The sequence below is a fragment of the Zootoca vivipara genome, chromosome 13 (assembly GCF_965207765.1).
Source record: "Zootoca vivipara chromosome 13, rZooViv2.hap1.1, whole genome shotgun sequence".
Classification (NCBI taxonomy): domain Eukaryota; kingdom Metazoa; phylum Chordata; class Lepidosauria; order Squamata; family Lacertidae; genus Zootoca; species Zootoca vivipara.
The window spans coordinates 48,655,797-48,673,119 of record NC_142596.1 but is presented as its reverse complement, the minus strand read 5'-3'; the positions used below and the strand labels follow the sequence as shown (position 1 = coordinate 48,673,119).

The window sequence follows — 17,323 nt, the reverse complement described above, 5'->3', positions numbered from 1 at the left end:
CCAGTTGGTGGTGAATGACAGTTGCGTATTTGTGTGTTGTGTGTGGACTTCCTCGGGAGGTGGTGGACTCTCCTTCCTTGGAGGTTTTTAAGCAGAGGTTGGATGGCCTTCTGTCATGGATGCCTCGGTCCAGTATACCTGAAGGAGCGTCTCCTCCCCCATCGTTCTGCCCGGACACTGAGGTCCAGTACCGAGGGCCTTCTGGCAGTTCCCTCTCTGCGAGAAGCCAAGTTACAGGGAACCAAGCAGAGGGCCTTCTCGGTAGTGGCGCCCGCCCTGTGGAACGCCCTCCCACCAGATGTCAAAGAGGAAAACAACTACCAGACTTTTAGAAGACATCAGAAGGCAGCCCTGTTTAGGGAAGCTTTTAATGTTTGACAGACTATTGTATTTTAATATTTCCCCAGCCAGATGGGTGGGGTATAAATAATAAATTATTATTATTATTATTATTATTATTATTATTATTATAGATCCCTGCATGGCAGGGGGTTGGACTGGATGACCGCCAGGTTCCCTTGTGATTCTGTGGTGTGAATGCGGCTTAGTGGTGAGGAACTTCCACCCGTGGGCTGAATGTGGCCCTCCAGGACCCTCTGCCTGGCCCTCTCCAGACCACACTTGCTTCTTGGCCACACCCTCCTCACATATTTTTGCCATGCTGGACTGTGTCCTCGAACTTCTGATCATGCCTCTTCCTCACCTAGGGGGAGGTCAGAGGGGGGAGTTTGTGTGCGTCTGTACAAATGAGTCAACCGTACAAAGGTAAAATTTGCATTCCTGGCTCCATCCTCTCCTGCTGCTGTCAGTGTGCTTCCTGGAAGGATGTGTCCCTGAGACCGAAAAGGGTTCCTTATCCATGTGCATTTAAGGCCGATTCGCACATGCATGCTCCATCTGTGTGCCTACGGCGTACGGAGTGGGGCTTTGCAATCCCAGATCTCTCCCTTCCCTTCACATCACCTCAAGACACACCGGTCTTTCAATGCATTCAGTCCACACATTCATTTAAGACAGGGGTGCCCAAACTTTTTCCAAAGAGGGCCAAATTTGATGAAGTGAACATGCATGAGGGCCGACCAAATTTGTTGAGCTTTTTTAAATTGCTGAGCTTTTACCCCGGGACATATACACGGGGGCTGGATTAAATCGAGCGGCGGGCCGGATTAGGCACCTGAAACAGACTTTGGGCATGCCTGCTTTAAGAAATGCAGCAATGTCCGTGGATGTATGAGTTGGGCCCAGAGTGTGTTGGGTCAGGGGAAAGGCAGGAACCAAAATTAACACTCTGTATTTCTCCAGAAAGAAAGAAAGAAAGAAAGAAAGAAAGAAAGAAAGAAACCCGGAGCAGGTTTTATTTACCAGGCCCTCTTATTTCAAGGCCCTCTGATGGCTGTCAAATGTGGCTTTACCTATTTTCCACAAGTGAGACCCGCAACAAAATGTTGCAGCGTGGGGTATTTCTTTTCAAGGTGCCAGCCAGCCATGCCCTTTCAGGAGACTCCATTTCATTTGTGCGCTCCCATTTTCAGCACCTGCTCCCAACAATGTTCACTGAGCTTGAGCAACCCTTATCGGACTGGTTTTGGGAGGGAGGGTTCCCCCTTACATTTCCCTCCCCCCGGTCACAAGATTTTTTGCCTTTTTTGAGAAACCTCAGTGTTCCCTATCAGCCCTCAGCCAACCATGTGATGCTAGGAGAGTTAAGAACTAAATAGGTTTTTTTAAATTGCCCGTGATTTTCTTGTTTTATACATTTGGGGTGCTAACACTTTCTCCTTGTAGCTGTATATGAAGAGACGGATTGTGTGTGCGCATTTTTTTTAAATGTTGTGAAATCTTCTACTTGCCCAGCAGGTATGTTGAGGTGTTGCTAAATCCTCTCTGAAGTTCGTGTTTGCTTTTATTAAATAAATAAAAACCCAGATTTTATTTTGATGGTTCACAGTTCTAAAAAGGAAAATATATTGGCTATTTTTCTTCTTGGTTTCAGATTTCCAAATCTTTGAATATACTGCAAGCGTTTATGACTTCTTCCTTCAGTTTTTGGTTTCTGTTACCTGTTTATTAATGTGGAATTATTTTAGGCTTCCTTTGCAGGCTCACTTTAGTATGGGGAGGAAAATCGCATGCCATGGGGATTGTTGAAAAAAGGAGAGTGAACTTAGTTCTTGTACCTCGAGAACATAGGAACATAAAAAGAGGCTGCTGGATCAGGCCAGTGGCCCATCTAGTCCAGCATTCTGTTCTCACAGTGGCCAACCAGACGCCCCAAGGGGAAGCCTGCAAGCAGGATTCGAACACAAGAACAACTTTCCTGTGGTTTCCAGCAACTGATATCCGGGGGCGTTCCTGCCTCTGGCCACAGACACAGAGCATAGTCATTGATACCCCTTTCCTCCATGAATTTGTCCAATCCTCTTTCAAAGCCGTCCGAGTTAATAGCCATCACTGCTTCCAGTGGCAGTGAGTTCCACAGTTTAGCTCTGCACTGGGCGAAGGAGGACTTTATTTCTGCATCTGTTCTGCATCTCCCAGTGTTCAGCTTCATTAGACGTCCACAAGTTCTAGCCCAGTGTTTCCCAAACTTGGGTCCCCCGTCTGCTTTTTGACCACAATTCCCATCATCCCTGATCACTGGTCTTGCTCCCTAGGGATGATGGGAGTTGTAGTCCAGAAACAGCCGGAGACCCAAGTTTGGGAAACGCTGTAGACTGAGCAATCTATCCACTTCCTTCTGGCCATCTATAATTTTATAAACTCCTCTCATTTTTTCCAGACTAACTCCTTTTCTCTTAATGAACAAGTCCCAAATGTTGCAGCCTTTCCTCATGGGAGAGTCGTTCCATCCTCTCGGATCATTTCGGTGTCACATTACCGTGTTTCTCATATTATAAGACACGTCTTATATTTATTTTTTCCTCAAAAAAATACACTATGGCTTATTTTCAAGGGATGTCTTATTTTTTTCCTCCTCCTCCTCCTCCTGCCGCGGCCGGCATTGCTGCTGTGCCTATGTCTTATTTTCGGGGTATGGCTTATATTCCTTGAATGCTTTAAAATCCTGTCATGGCTTATTTTAGGGGTATGTCTTAAAATATGAGAAACAGGGTATCTGAACCTTTTCCCCAACTTTGCAGTATCCCTTTTGGGGTGAGGCAACCAGAACCTTACATGGGCTTCCAAAGGAGGCCACGCCTGAGATCCTTTCAATGGGAGATTCCGCTAGCCATTGAACCCGGGGCCTTTGGCATACAAATTCCAGGCCCTGGCAGTGAGTGATGGACCTTATATAGAGTTTTACGGTGGTTTCTTCTGTCCTGCAAATAACCAGGGCTCTGCGCCAGCTCCCATAGCGGGTCGTTGCTGTCATTTGCGTCACTGAGCACAATGCCCCCGAGTTGTACCTTTCTTAGAAAACAAACAAAGCTGATTATTTTTTGTTGTTGTTTCCACTTCTTTTCCAGGCCAAGCCCATTTATGGTGGATGGCTTTTGCTGGCGCCAGAAGGCACTGATTTTGACAATCCCGTGCACCGCTCTCGGGTAAGGATGGGGCCCGTCTTCCTCTGCTGAGTCAAAGGGGGGGGGGTGCGTTTAAGGATAGTCGCAGCCCAGATGAGCTTAGTGCAGCAGGAGTGAAGGAGAAGCGTAGGATAGGACCTTGGCCGCAGAATTCAGTTCTCCCTAGCAAAAACAAAACCCACAGCCACCAAGTTTCTAGTCCTTATGACTGCTCAAATGTTTGAAAAACAAGACACCTCAGAGGTGGCGGAATAAGATTTCCAGGAGTCGTGGGGCGAAACATCGGCGCACCTTGCATTGGGTAGCAAAACTGGAATATATTATGCAAAAAGTGAGGAGGGAGGAGAGTATGCAAATCTGCTCAGTTTTGCCTAAATTAAACAGGGAACGTGATCCAGTTTTGCATGGGTGCAGAGTTAGAATCGCTTAGATGCAGTTTAAAAAGAAAAAGGGAATTAAGAGCATCGACAGCTTCCCTGTCTTGGATTTCTCAACAAAAGTATTGGTCGTCCCTCAGGACCCTGTCATTCGAGGCTAGGTGGGAGGAATTGAAGCTGCCCTCTCGCCTGCGCAGGGAACTTAACGGGGAGTGGGTGGCGAATCAGTCTCTTTCTTCGCACAAGGCTTGGGAGACACTTAAGAAGCAGCGAAAGAGAGATTCTCGCTGCATTTTGAGTGTTTGCAAAGCCTGCGTGGGGAGAGGAGAGAGAGAGAGACTCGTTTGCATCCTCTGTTTGCACCGGGGGACTTGGGGAAGGACGAGGTCAGTGATTGCCACAAATAGCTTCTGACTCCTCAGGCTGACCCACATTCGTGAATCTGTGGGTGGAGGGTAGAGTGCCTCTCCTCCAAGCGTTACTTCCCTCTCTGCTGGGTAACCAAGACATCTGGATTAAGCACTGACTAAGCCGGGGTGAGTCCCTGCCCTTTGCACCTGGCTTCTAAGGCTCCATCCGCACCACACATTTAAAGCACTATGATGCCACTTTAAACAGTGATCGTTCTCCCCCCCACCCCCCAAAATAAGAATCCTGTCGTTTGTGAAGACTGCTGAAAGTGGACCCACGTTCCCCTTGCGGCGCTACAATTCCCAGAGGGGTTATCCTCTCTTCTTCCCGTGGAACTCTGGGAATTGTGGCTCTGCGAAGGGAACGGGGCGGGTGCGCTACTAACAAAGATGTAAGGGGGGGAATCCCTTTCAGTCCAAAGCTTCACGCACTCCTTTTTCACGCCTCCTTTTCCTCCCTCCTAGAAATGGCAGCGGCGGTTCTTCATCCTCTACGAGCACGGCCTCCTACGTTACGCCCTGGACGAGATGGTGAGTGGCGGGCGTCCCAGGCGGGCGAAGCAGCGATTGCCATGTTCTTGTGCCTCTCCTCCTTTGGCGGGTTTGCTGTGGGCCGTCACCCCAGAGACTTGGGGCGGCTTTGGCCTTAGGGAGGCGAATTCATGTCTGCCGCGGGTGTTGCCGTTTTCCGCAGAGCCGTGGTGTGTTCTGGGTTGTGCGTAGCTCCCAATTCTCTTTCGTGGAGGTGCCACGCTTGGGATACGGACAGGCCCAAACGTGAAAGGTTATTGCTTTCTCCCTCCCTGGCCGTTCCGCACTTTGTGAGCTGGATCCGTCCCTTTCCCCCCCACTTGCTTCTTCCTTAACTGTTGTGGGCGGCTGTTCAGAGGAGATCTTCTTGAATCCGGGTGTCTCCTTCATACCCCAAAGTGGCTTGACAGGTCTCTGTCCTTTTTTAGCTTTGTTTTCTTTAAGTAGTGGGTGCAGCCAGCCACATGCGGTGGCGTCGGCGTTGTGTTTCCTCTTCTCCTTTAGGGATTTGGTGTTTATTCTGCCGTTCTGGGAGTGTCTGGGCAGGAATGAGCAGCATGCTGTACTCTGCCTCGTAAGCCTGGGCTTAATTTAAATGCTTGAGTCACGCAGTGGTCACTCGGTCTTCTGCTACCCCAGGTGGCTGCTTACAATTTACGCATCCGCAAGTGGTTGTGCTTGGGGTCACAGCCCCAGCCAGTTGCTTATAACATAAAACAGTGGTACCTTGGTTCTCAAACCCCTTGGAACCCAAACACTGCAAACCCGGAAGTAAGTTTTCCAGTTTGCAAACATTTTTCGGAAGCTGTACGTGCTCCGTTTTGAGTGCCACACTTCGGTTTTGTGTGTTACGCTGAGGTCTATCTGGTTTTTTTACTATTTATTTTGCGTTTTTGTTTTTGCAGCTCTTTTTGTTTTTGTGACTGTGTGGAACCAGTTCAGCTACTGATTGATTGATTGATTGTGTGACTGCAGTACATTGTTTATTGCTTTCGTTTTATGGATCAATGGTCTCGTTAGATAGTAAAATTCATGTTAAATTGCTGTTTTAGGGGTTGTTTTTTTAAAAGTCTGGAACAGATTAATCCGTTTTGTATTACTTTCTGTGGGAAAGTGTGCCTTGGTTTTGGAACGCTTTGGTTTTGGAATGGACTTCCAGAACGGATTATGTTTGAGAAGCAAGGTATCACCGTAAAGCGTGCATAACTCAGTGGGTTGGAGCGTAGTATTGAAAATGCCGGGGTTGCAGGTTTGATCCTGGTATGGGACAGCTGAATTTTCCTGCATTGCAAGGGGCTGGACTAGATGATCCTCGGGGTTCCTCCCAACTCTATGATTCTATGATCATATTTGCTCATCTGCATGCCCATGAAATGTGACAGCATCGCATCACATTCCGATGGGAGTTGCAGTCCAAAACAGCTGAGCCGCTAGTTATTCAAAATACTAGGAGGCCACCAAGGCTTCCCCCAAAGCATTCTGGGAGCTGTAGTTTCTGAAGGTTACAGGGAAGCAAGGAGAGGGCCTTGTCGGTGGTGGCACCTGTCCTTTGGAATGCCCTCCCCTAAGATGTCAAGGACATAACTGTAAAACCTTTAGAAGACCTCTGAAGGCAGGCCTGTAGAGGGAAGTTATTAATGTTTTTATTATGTTTCTGTATCTGCTAGAAATGGGGACGCGGGTGGCGCTGTGGGTTAAACCACAGAGCCTAGGGCTTGCTGATCAGAAGGTCGGCAGTTCGAATCCCTGTGACGGGGTGAGCTCCCGTTGTTTGGTCCCAGCTCCTGCCAACCTAGCAGTTTGAAAGCACGTCAAAATGCAAATAGATAAATAGGAACCGCTACAGCGGGAAGGTAAATGGCATTTCCATGTGCTGCTCTGGTTCGCCGGAAGTGGCTTTGTCATGCTGGCCACATGACCTGGAAGCTGTACGCCGGCTCCCTCGGCCAATAATGCGAGCGCGCAACCCCAGAGTCAGTCAGGACTGGACCTAATGGTCAGGGGTCCCTTTACCTTTACCTATCTGCTAGAAGCTGCCTGGAGTGGCTGTGGTAAGCCGGTCAGATGGGCAGGGTACAAATAATAAAATAGGGCCGCCAAAAGTCCGGATTTTTCCAGATATTACTGTACCTGGATTTCAAAGGTGGAATTGATGTCTGGTGGGAATTCAAGTCAGTTGAAAAATCATGGATTTTTTGTCATTTTTTTGGGGGGGGGAAAGAAGCTCAATAACTTTGGAGTTTGTATATATAAAAAAGCTCAGCAATTTGGGGGTCTTCCTAGAAAAACGCTCAACAACTTTCAGGGTGTCCTGGTTTTTAATTTCTGAAAGTATGGCAATCTCAAATAAAATAATAATCATACTAATAGTGGTTGTTGTTATTAGCGCTGAGAGTTTTTAGGAGGCCTCTATTCACCTCCCAGAACAGCAACTCCCAGAGTTTCTCATGAAGAGGGATTGATTGTTAAGCCACAGCTGCCAACATGCTACGGCTACGTGCAGATGCATTACTTTGGAAAAGGAAAAAAAAACCCACCTGTTCATTTTGTTTGTTCTCCAGCAATCTGGAATCAGCCACTCTCTCACTCACTCCCCGCTGAGAAGTAATAACATTAGTGGCCGGGGAAGGATGGATGGACCCCGGACCACATGCATTTTAGCCTCCCATTTTTTAAAAAATGGCGTGTTGTTATTATGTTTTTATTTTACTATTCCTGGAACAGCTTGCTTGGCAGGCAGAAGTTCAACAGGGTGGGGGAACTCCCTGTTATTTGACTTTCCAAGGAAAGTTTGCACCTGTTGGATTTCAGCCTTCTGAAAAGACCAGGAGCCTTACCAGGAAAGACAGGAGAATCTTGTTCTATGTTTGCAATGTAAACTTAGTATCAGGGCCAGTGTGGCGTGGGGTTGTTGTTCCTATGCCATGTATTTTTGTGTTTCTGCATTGTAAACTGCCTTGTGATCTGTGGATGAAGGGCAGTATAGAAAATAATAATAATAATAATAATAATAATAATAATAATAATAATAATAAATGATATTAATTATGATGGTCCTGTGAGCAGCTCCTGAAGCAAAGGAGGATAAGGCTTTATCTGAAGAAGCACCTCCGTGTTTCTTGGATATGTTGTTTTTATAAATATAATATAAAATAATTTAAAAGGGTTTCTAATAATAACTCAAGAAGAGAACGCACCAGGTTGGCATGTGCTGAGATTTGGTCTCCTTTTCCACTGATGCCCTATATGGTGGTACCTTGGCTTGCGGATCCGTTCCGGGGTGCCGTTCGCACCCCGAAAAGTCCGCACCCCGAGCGGAGCAGCGCTTTCATGCATGCGTGATAGAGTGGTTCTGTGCATGCACGAAGCGCTCATAACGCTTCTGCACATGCAGCGGAACCCATAAGTAAACACTTCCAGGTCTGCCGCGTTCGTATCCCGAAAAAACGCAACACGCAGCAGACGCAACCCGAGGTATGACTGTATTGGAAGTTTTATTGCCGTGTGGGATTGGTGACCATGAAGCTGTCAATCTGGATTACTTCCCACAGCCCTTCTACCTGTGCTGTGTGGATAATAACTTTGGCCTGCCCTGCAGGGCTGCTTGGAAGGTTTGCCGAGCTGATGCCTGTGGAGTGAATACTGTATGTATGCTAAACACTTGGGCAAAAAAAATGAAAGGCACAAATACAGGATGGGAGACACCTGGCTTGAGAGCAGTACATGTGAAAAGGATCTAGGAGTCTTGGTAAACCACAAACTTGACATGAGTCAGCAGTGGGATGCAGCAGCTAAAAAAGCCAATGCAATTCTGGGCTGCATCAATAGGAGTATAGCATCTAGATCAAGGGAAGTAATAGTACCACTGTATTCTGCTCTGGTCAGACCTCACCTGGAGTACTGTGTCCAGTTCTGGGCACCACAGTTCAAGAAGGATACTGACAAGCTGGAACGTGTCCAGAGGAGGGCAACCAAAATGGTCAAAGGCCTGGAAACGATGCCTTATGAGGAACGGCTTAGGGAGCTGGGTATGTTTAGCCTGGAGAAGAGAAGGTTAAGGAGTGATATGATAGCCATGTTCAAATATATACGGTAAAAGGATGTCATATAGAGGAGGGAGAAAGATTGTTTTCTGCTGCTCCGGAGAAGTGGACACGGAGCTATGGATTCAAACTTCAAGAAAGAAGATTCCACCTAAACATTAGGAAGAACTTCCTGACAGTAAGAGCTGTTCGGCAGTGGAATTTGCTACCAAGGAGTGTGGGTGGAGTCTCCTTCTTTGGAGGTCTTGACAGGCATATGTCAAGAATACTTTGATGGTGTTTCCTGCTTGGCAGGGGTTTGGACTGGATGGCCCTTGTGGTCTCTTCCAACTCGCAATAATGCCGTTGTTTTGTTCTAAAAATAACCACATCTGCTCTGTTGGGGTTGGGAGGACTCTGATCTAGGCAGGCAGAGACGCTTTGTTCTTTCGTCAGGCAATCTGTTGAGCCACAGGTAATTCTTGTTATTACGTTGCGGTAAGTCACTTTTGCAGACTTGTTTGCAAGGGATGCCACACCCTCTTGGCTTCTTTGGAGCAAGCGCCAGGGATTGTGTTGGGAGACTAGATCTTCCCTCAGTTTCCCTTGCAAGTTCTGAGGTCTGTTTGTTTGTTTCCCTGCCTTTAAGGAGCCGCATTTTGGCTCCGTATGAAAAAGAACTCTCAGACCTGCAAATTGGGGCGCTGGAACGCCATCTAAATCCTTTTAATCATCCGAGTTTGAGCGCTGTACATTTCTCTCCCTGTCTCTGGGCAACCTGGCAGCTTTCACTGGGATAATATTTCCTGAAATGACAATGGTGGAAACAGCTGAGGATGGAGTCTGGGAAGGAAGAAGGAGCAGGGCAGAAGTCCCTTGGAAGGCCCAGGAGCCGAAATCAGCAGGACAGGAAAAAAACCTGAATAATTTGTTCTCTTTCTGTGCCTCTTTTCACTAACTTGAGTCACAAAGTGGCTTGCATACGGTAAATAACAACATAGGAGAACATTACAATTACAACATAAATTCTGTAAAATGGTTAACAAATCATCGGTAAAACAGTTACAAATCAACCACCTTGTGTTGATTAACGAAACAACTTAAAAAATAGGCTCAGAAAAGTCATTTTATAACCCCTTTGACACAGAACCCAGGGGGCACACACGGAATTAACTTTCCACATTGTCCTTTGAACTATTTGCAATTTACATTTAATATATTGGATAGACACAATTAAATGCACGCACACAAATACGGTAATAAATTTAATATATTCAATTATGAAACAAATTTAAGAAACAGATGGTATATGTGTTTGTTAACAACACACGGCACTGAAAAATACATTTTTTAGGCTTTCTGGTGTTTTTTTTCTTGAATGTAGCCGAGGGGCCGAATGCGGGTTGGACCACTTTGATGGAATTGATAATTTGCTTTGTGTTTTCAAAGACAAAGGGCAGCTCCACACTCTACATTTAAAGCACACCCAATGAACATTGAAAGCACATGCCAGCTCAGTGGGGGGTGGAACTAGATCAGGCATCCCCAAACTTCGGCCCTCCAGATGTTTTGGACTACAATTCCCATCCTCCCTGACCACTGGTCCTGTTAGCTAGGGATCATGGGAGTTGTAGGCCAAAACATCTGGAGGGCCGAAGTTTGGGATGCCTGAACTAGATGGTCCTTGTGACCTCTGCCCAACTCTAACAGTTCTGCGTCTTCTTCCAGAGAACCCTGGGAACTGTAGTTTTCTCCCACAGAGCTACGGTTGCAAGCCCCCTTCTGCAATTCCCAAAGGGGGGAAGTCACCCATTTTAAATGTGCATTGGATAACCTTCAAATGTAAGGTGTGTATCTGCTCCACACAATGTGGGTTCAACCACAGAGTGAAGATGGCGCCTAAGGGACCATGCCCCCCCACCCACTCCGCCTGGTTCAAATTCTTACTGCTTATCCTTGTTTGTTGTCAACTCCTGCTTCGCATATGGGAAAAAGCTCCACTTTTGGAGCGGAATTGACTAGGAAAAGAACAGGGGGGGGGGTGAATTTACTGGCAAAAAGTGCTTGGTTGCCCAGGGATGTAGGCTTTCCTCACCTTTGCAGTTCTGGAAAACAGCTTTGCGCGTAAGACGCAAGCAGGGGAGGTCGAGCCGCAAACTTCCCCCCTACTTCCTTAGGTTGGCAAGAATTCAGAGGAGGACAACCAGCAACTATAATCAGGGCAGCGCAAATCAATTCCTGCATCTTTTTTTAATTATTAAATATTATTTATGGGATGTTGGCTTTATTTAAGGCATTTACATCCTGCCTTTCTTCCAAGTTGGGATCCGAGGTGGCTTAATAACGTTTAAAAGCATTGTTTAAAAAATGCAAAGTAATAAAAAGCAAACTGGCGAAAAGCAATAGTTAGAATACATTGAGACGGATTGAGAACCGACATGAAAACACAGTGTCGCCTGCTCCTTAGATTCAAACAGCCTGAATAGGAAGGAGAGCAAAGAGGGAGACCGTCTGACCTTCCTTGGGAGGGAATCCCTCCTTCTGGGGGCGGCCACAGAAAAGGCCCACACCTACCTCTCCACCAGAAACAGTTTTTCTGTCTTGCTGGGATTCAGTCTCAATCTGTTCACCACCATCCACCCCCCAACCACAAAAAATCCATTTTTAAAAAAATAAAAAAGAAGACCTTTTGTGTTTAGGAAAATGTGCTGAAAACTTCATGACGAATGAAAGATGAACTGGAAGGCATATATCACTGCAAACAAATAGGGGTGAAAGCTATTTCCTCCCCCCGCAAAGAAGTCGAAAGAGATGCTTAATAAAGGCAGGATGTGGTCTGAGCTCCCTGTAAGCTTTGTGGAATCAGATCGGGATGATTTGCTCAATAAACAGGCCGCCTGGAAGGGTCCATCTTGGCTCAGTGTAGAGCTCAGTAGATCTTAAGGCACGTGGAAGAGTTTTATCTGCGGACTTGGGGTTGTGTATGTCAGGAGAAAAGTGCTTCTGAATCTGGAACATTAGGAATTGGAGGGAGGGGTGGAATTAATGGGGAGGAAGGGGAAAGAACTGGGCAGTCTGATTATCTCTGCAGAAAAGCATCTTTGGCTCAATGCAGAGGCAATTGCATTTGGAGAACTAGTTACAGGTAGGTAGCCGTGTTGGTCTGACACAGTCAAAAAAAAAAATCCTTCCAGTAGCACCTTAGAGACCAACTAAGTTTGTCATAGGTATGAGCTTTCGTGTGCATGCACACTTCTTCAGATACTTCTTCAGATATTCTTCTTCAGATATTCTTCAGATATAATATATTCAGATATTCTTCAGATATAAAGCTTCCCTAAACAGTTAAGTTCACAAACTTAAAAAACAAACTTGCAGACGGTGAGCCCCACTCTAGGTATTGATCTATTAAACTTGCTCATTCTTTTTACAAAAGTAACTCAAAGCAGCTTGCAGTCAACAAACAAGCACATACATTCAAACCAGTGTAAAACAAAGAAAAATCCAAAAGACAGCCCTATTTTTAAAAGGCAGGATTAAAACATCCCACCCTCTCAGGGAGGCCACAGATAATTAAAAGCCAAATGCCCGGCGGAAAAGAGACATTTTTGCCTGAAGCCTAAAGATACAATATAATGGTGCCAGGTAAGCCTCCCCGGGGAGAGCGTTCCACAAACGGGGAGCCGCCACTGAAAAGGCCCCGTTCTTGTATTGCCATCCTCTGGAGTCTGGACCTTTCCTGGAGGGGTCGTGCAAATAAGGGCCGCAGGTGGTGATTGCAGGGTTTGAACTGGTTCATATGGAGAGAGGTGGTCCTTGAGATATTGCAGTCTTGAATTTCATAGGTAAAAACCAACACTTTGAATCGGACCCGGAAACTAATTGGTCGCTAGTACATCCTTTATATGAGATGGTTTTCCTTCCTTCCGAGATTATCCTTGCTTCCACACAGGCCTGTGAAGGAGGAATCTTCTTGCTTCTTGTTTTCTACCCATATGCAGAATCATAGATAGATAGATAGCTAGATAGCTAGATAGATAGATAGATCCCATAAAAACAAAAACACAGTTACAGCCACACATACACACACACACACCGCAACTCCCCAAGATCATATTATTTAGTTACAGCATTTAAGATGGTTATAGCTCTTGGGTAAAAACTGTTTTTTAATCTATTTGTTCTTGATTTAATTGTTCTGTATCTCTTGCCTGAAGGCAACAGTGCAAAAAGACTATACTGTACCCAGGATGAGATGAATCCTGCAAATTATTATTTGCTTTTTTGAGGCAATGGGAACTGTATAGTTCTTCCAGAGATGGGAGGGGATGACCGATAACCTTTCGGGCTGTGGTTATGACCTTCTGGAGCACTTTCCTATCCGTGACTGTGCAGCTGGAAAACCAAGCACAGATACAGTATGTAAGAATGTTCTCATGACGGTTAGCTGAGGAATCTGGTAATGTTTCGATCGCTGTAATATGCATTGCATTCTCTCACTCCTACCCTCCCTGCGTAGTTTCTGGTAGGTAGGAAAGGAACCCATCTACATTTATCCCCAGGCATGAATTCCTTGGCTGGTGGATAACTAGGTCAGAAGGTTCATCTATTCTGCTAGTTAGCCATGTTTGCATTTTGTAGCTGTGTTGGGTGATCTCCACAAACAGAGGAAGGAGGCTTAAGGGGGGAAGAAGAAGATGAAGAAGAAAACCTTCCCTTGCCCTCTCCCCCAGGAAATGAGACCTTCGGCCTTGTTGGGTGTGTGTGTGTGTGCTGTTTTGTTTTTCTTTGTGAACAAAATCTTGCCCTTCTATCCCTGGGAGGCATTTATTCCCAGAAGAAGTTGGCCACGGTCAAAGCTCCAGCTTTGCCGTAAAACCAGGGAGGAGATGATTGTGGTAATTGGACCCCAAATGTGGTTAGACGGGGCTAGGAAGAAATTAGCCCCCCACCCAGCCATGGTGGAATTCAGGCCAAGGCAAACAGCAGACAACACAGAAACCCTGGGTAGTGGCTACTGGGTCTACTGGTTCTGGCTAGTCATTTTTTCTGTTTTATAAAGTAGGGTGGAGCGGTGGGGCCCTGGCTTGGCAGATGTGCCTTGAGGCTGCGGATTGGGGTCCCGTGCCAGCCGTTGGTGGGTCTGCAGGTAAAAGGGGGGGGGGAGAACAGATCAACAGTTGTCCATCCAAGTTTATAAGAGGCATAGTTTTTGCTTGCCGGTTTAAGAAGATGGGGATGGTCTGGAAAAAGCCCCGAGGGCCAGATGAGGTTGTCTTCCTGAATACAAGAGGATTGTTGGATCCCCGGGTGGAGAAGGAATTGCCCTCCCCTCGGGACAGTGCCCGACTCAGACTGCAGCCATAACTGTCAACCCTCCCTTTTTTCCCAGGAAACTCCCTTATTCCAAGCCACAGATGTCAGCATTCCCTTTTTTTTGCTGGAAATTCCCTTATTCCAGCGCCGTTTCCAGCTGCTATCCTGGATTTATAGATATACCGTAGACCAGGCATCCCAAAACTGCAGCCCTCCAGATGTTTCGGCCTACAAATCCCATGATCCCTAGCTAACAGGACCAGTGGTCGGGGATGATGGGAATTGTAATCCAAAACATCTGCAGGGCCAAAGTTTGGGGATGCCTGCCGTAGACTGTCCCCGGGACAGGAGAGGCTGCTGCTGATCCCTTATTTTCAAATCCGAAAGTTGACAGCTATGACTGCAGCTGCTTGAGAAAGCAAAGTTGGTTTCAGTGATGGAGGGTGGAAGATTTTCAGGAAATCAATTCAGTGCAAAAAAAATAAAAATTCCGCGCAGGAAACTTTCTGTTTCATAAGCTAGTTAGCAAACAATGAATGGGTGCCAACTGCATGCGCAACGTTCAGGTGAGCTTGGCAGTTCTGAAGCTTTTAGCTTTGTTTGCTAAATACGAGCAAAATAAAGGCGCTAGGTTAGGTGACATTTCAGGGCAGCCTTTGCCAGCCTAGGGCCTTCCAGAAGTTTGGGGTTTACAGATCCCGTCAGCCCCGATTTTTTTCCGGTGCGGATGAGCCTGTTTTGCATTGGGGGGAAATTAAGGGGAATTTCCACCGAAAAACTTTCCCAGTTAGATTTTTTTGAAAGCTTCAATTGCAGATTTGGGTGGCATGCATATCTTAATTATGAGAGAGTAAAAGTGAATGAAGGGCGGCACGCAAGTTTAATAAATAAATTGAAAACGAATGAAGTGTAATAGAACTGTCAATAGAAACTTTTCTGATGCTCTGCAGAGCGATGTAATTTAGCATGTTTGTTTCACCTGCATTTAGTAAGCAAAGCTAAAAACCTAGACGTTGCCAAACTGGTCTAATATTGTATATTCCACTGTTGCTAATGAACTTGCCTTTTCTTTTCTTTTCTTTGTGGGAAAACAATGCCCTGGAAATCTTTTCCTGAAAACTGTTTTCTCCTCTTTGCCAAACTCAGTGTTGGATAGCTGCGCATCCCTTTTGCAGCTTGCATCTGAATACTGTATATTCCTGCATATAAGACTACTTTTTAACCCAGGAAAATCTTCTCAAAAGTCGGGGGTCGTCTTATACTCCGGGTCGTATTTCTTATACGGCGAGTATATCCCAAACACTATATTTTAAGTGGAAAAGTTGGGGGTCGTCTTATATGCTCAGTCGTCTTATACGCCGGAATATACAGGTGTATATCTAGTGAAAACTTTGCCAAGCAGCACTTCTGGCCAGAGCCTCAGGTGAGCGAAGTTTGTTCAGGCAGGCAGGCATCTTCCTCTCAAGAAGGCAGATCTAGACGCAGCTGCTTGTACAAAGGCTGTATTCTCTTTCCCCACCTCCAGTTTTCTGCAGCTGTGGTTGGAGGCCGGGATGTGTGTGTGTGGGGGAAGAGATGGGGAATCTGTAGCACAGCCGAGCATCGTGTTCCCATGGTAAGCAGCCAGGGAGATTTAGGCCTGCTCATTTTTCATTGCATTCTGCAAACCTGCGTAAAAGACTCTTGATGATGTAAAGGGAGGCTGCGATGATGAGACTGTTTTTTCCACATATGGCTAGAGAAACAGCTGGGAATCGGTGCTTTCAGATTAATTCCTGGGAGAGATGAGGGGGAGTAGAGAAAGATGGTGGATGATTTATCCCGGTCCCTCCCCCCCTTTTTTTTCTTTTTGCAAAAGAGGAAAGATATATATTGCCTGGGAAAGGCTCTCTGCAGAAGATTGTGTTGAGCACATTGTGTGTCGGTTCTTCCCTTTGTTACCGGTTTTCTCACCAAGATTGTGTTGCCGCTCTTGGTTGTGTTCTGCCCCCCCCCCCGGGAAAAAAGCCAAGGATTCGGTTGCTTCCCCCAACCTCTCGCCAGTTCAGATGTCTCTCGAACCTTTGTCATGGCCCATGGGGTTAAAGTAACACTTGTTCTTTAAGCCTGTCTTGCTTGAGGTCTAGAAGCCTGTTGGCTTGTTTTTAAAGCACGAGATTCCCAAGGTGCCGAAAACAGTGTCCAGTCCCAGTTGACCGCCCATGTCCTGAAGCCGTATGGAATTGCAGGACCCCCGAGGCATTAATGCTGCCAGAGCAACCCAACTCAGCGCGTTGATACAGGGGACCCAGGCTGTGTTTTGTTTTTGGATGATGTTCTGGGGGCCGCATGCCTGGGAGTCAAAAGCAAGCAGATCTATGGGGGTTGACTCTTGCCTTTGTGCAGGAGGGGCTCTCCCAAATGGCCTGCCTTTATTTATCATTTGTTCTGATCTGCTCACCTAAAGCTCGTGCGGAGGTTAGACTGTCCCATCTTCATGGAACATCTGTTCCGATGTCTTTGCGGGGATGTTGTGCAACAGCAAGCCTTCATCTTGATTTGCTTGTGTGGTGTTTCTGTGTCTTCCCTGTTAATTTTTCGTTTTCTTTTTTACTATTATTATATATTAGTTTTCAAATTTTAACAAATCCATCCAAATTATTTGAATTTGATACATTTTTTCAAACGTAATTAGGTTTCCCACTCCTGTTGCAAACATAGGCTCATTCAATTCCTGATGTTACCGCTTCATTCTTCTTCTTTGATCACCTTCTCAACCTTCTACTAGTTTTCATCCATTTTCATAGCCAGGCGATTTTGTTACCTTGCAAACCGCACCGTTGTTAATTTTTCATCCTGCGCTTCGCGAAGCCCGTCCCTTTCCTAAGCGCAACAAGTATGGGGGTAGTTTTGCCCTGGTGGGTCTGTCCTTCTCCCCCTTGCAACCAGAAGGGCAGGAGGGGAGCCTGGCTGGGGTTCTTTCTGGCAAGAGTTAAGAAAGGCGGTGTAACACTTGGGTTGAAATGTAAATAAGGAGGAGAGGCAGGCAGGGCAGAGGCCAGCTTCGAAGAGAGAGGCTTGGCAGTCCACAAAAGAGATACATCTAGATTTCTGGAACACAACTCTGCTAGGGCAGGTGGGAGTTGTAGTCCGAAACAGCTGGA

At 46.3% G+C, this 17,323-nt stretch overlaps 1 protein-coding gene across 10 annotated transcripts in view; it reads left to right on the top strand.

Annotated features, from left to right (window-relative positions):
- MPRIP (myosin phosphatase Rho interacting protein) overlaps nucleotides 1-17,323 on the top strand; it is a 146,274-nt gene that overhangs the window by 20,830 nt on the left and 108,121 nt on the right. For all 10 annotated transcript variants that reach the window (XM_035131560.3, XM_035131561.3, XM_035131559.3 and 7 more), the window contains exons 2-3: nucleotides 3,468-3,545; nucleotides 4,777-4,842. In XM_035131560.3, coding sequence (XP_034987451.2) covers nucleotides 3,468-3,545; nucleotides 4,777-4,842 — 144 coding nt within the window. The remainder of the gene's footprint in view (nucleotides 1-3,467; nucleotides 3,546-4,776; nucleotides 4,843-17,323) is intronic.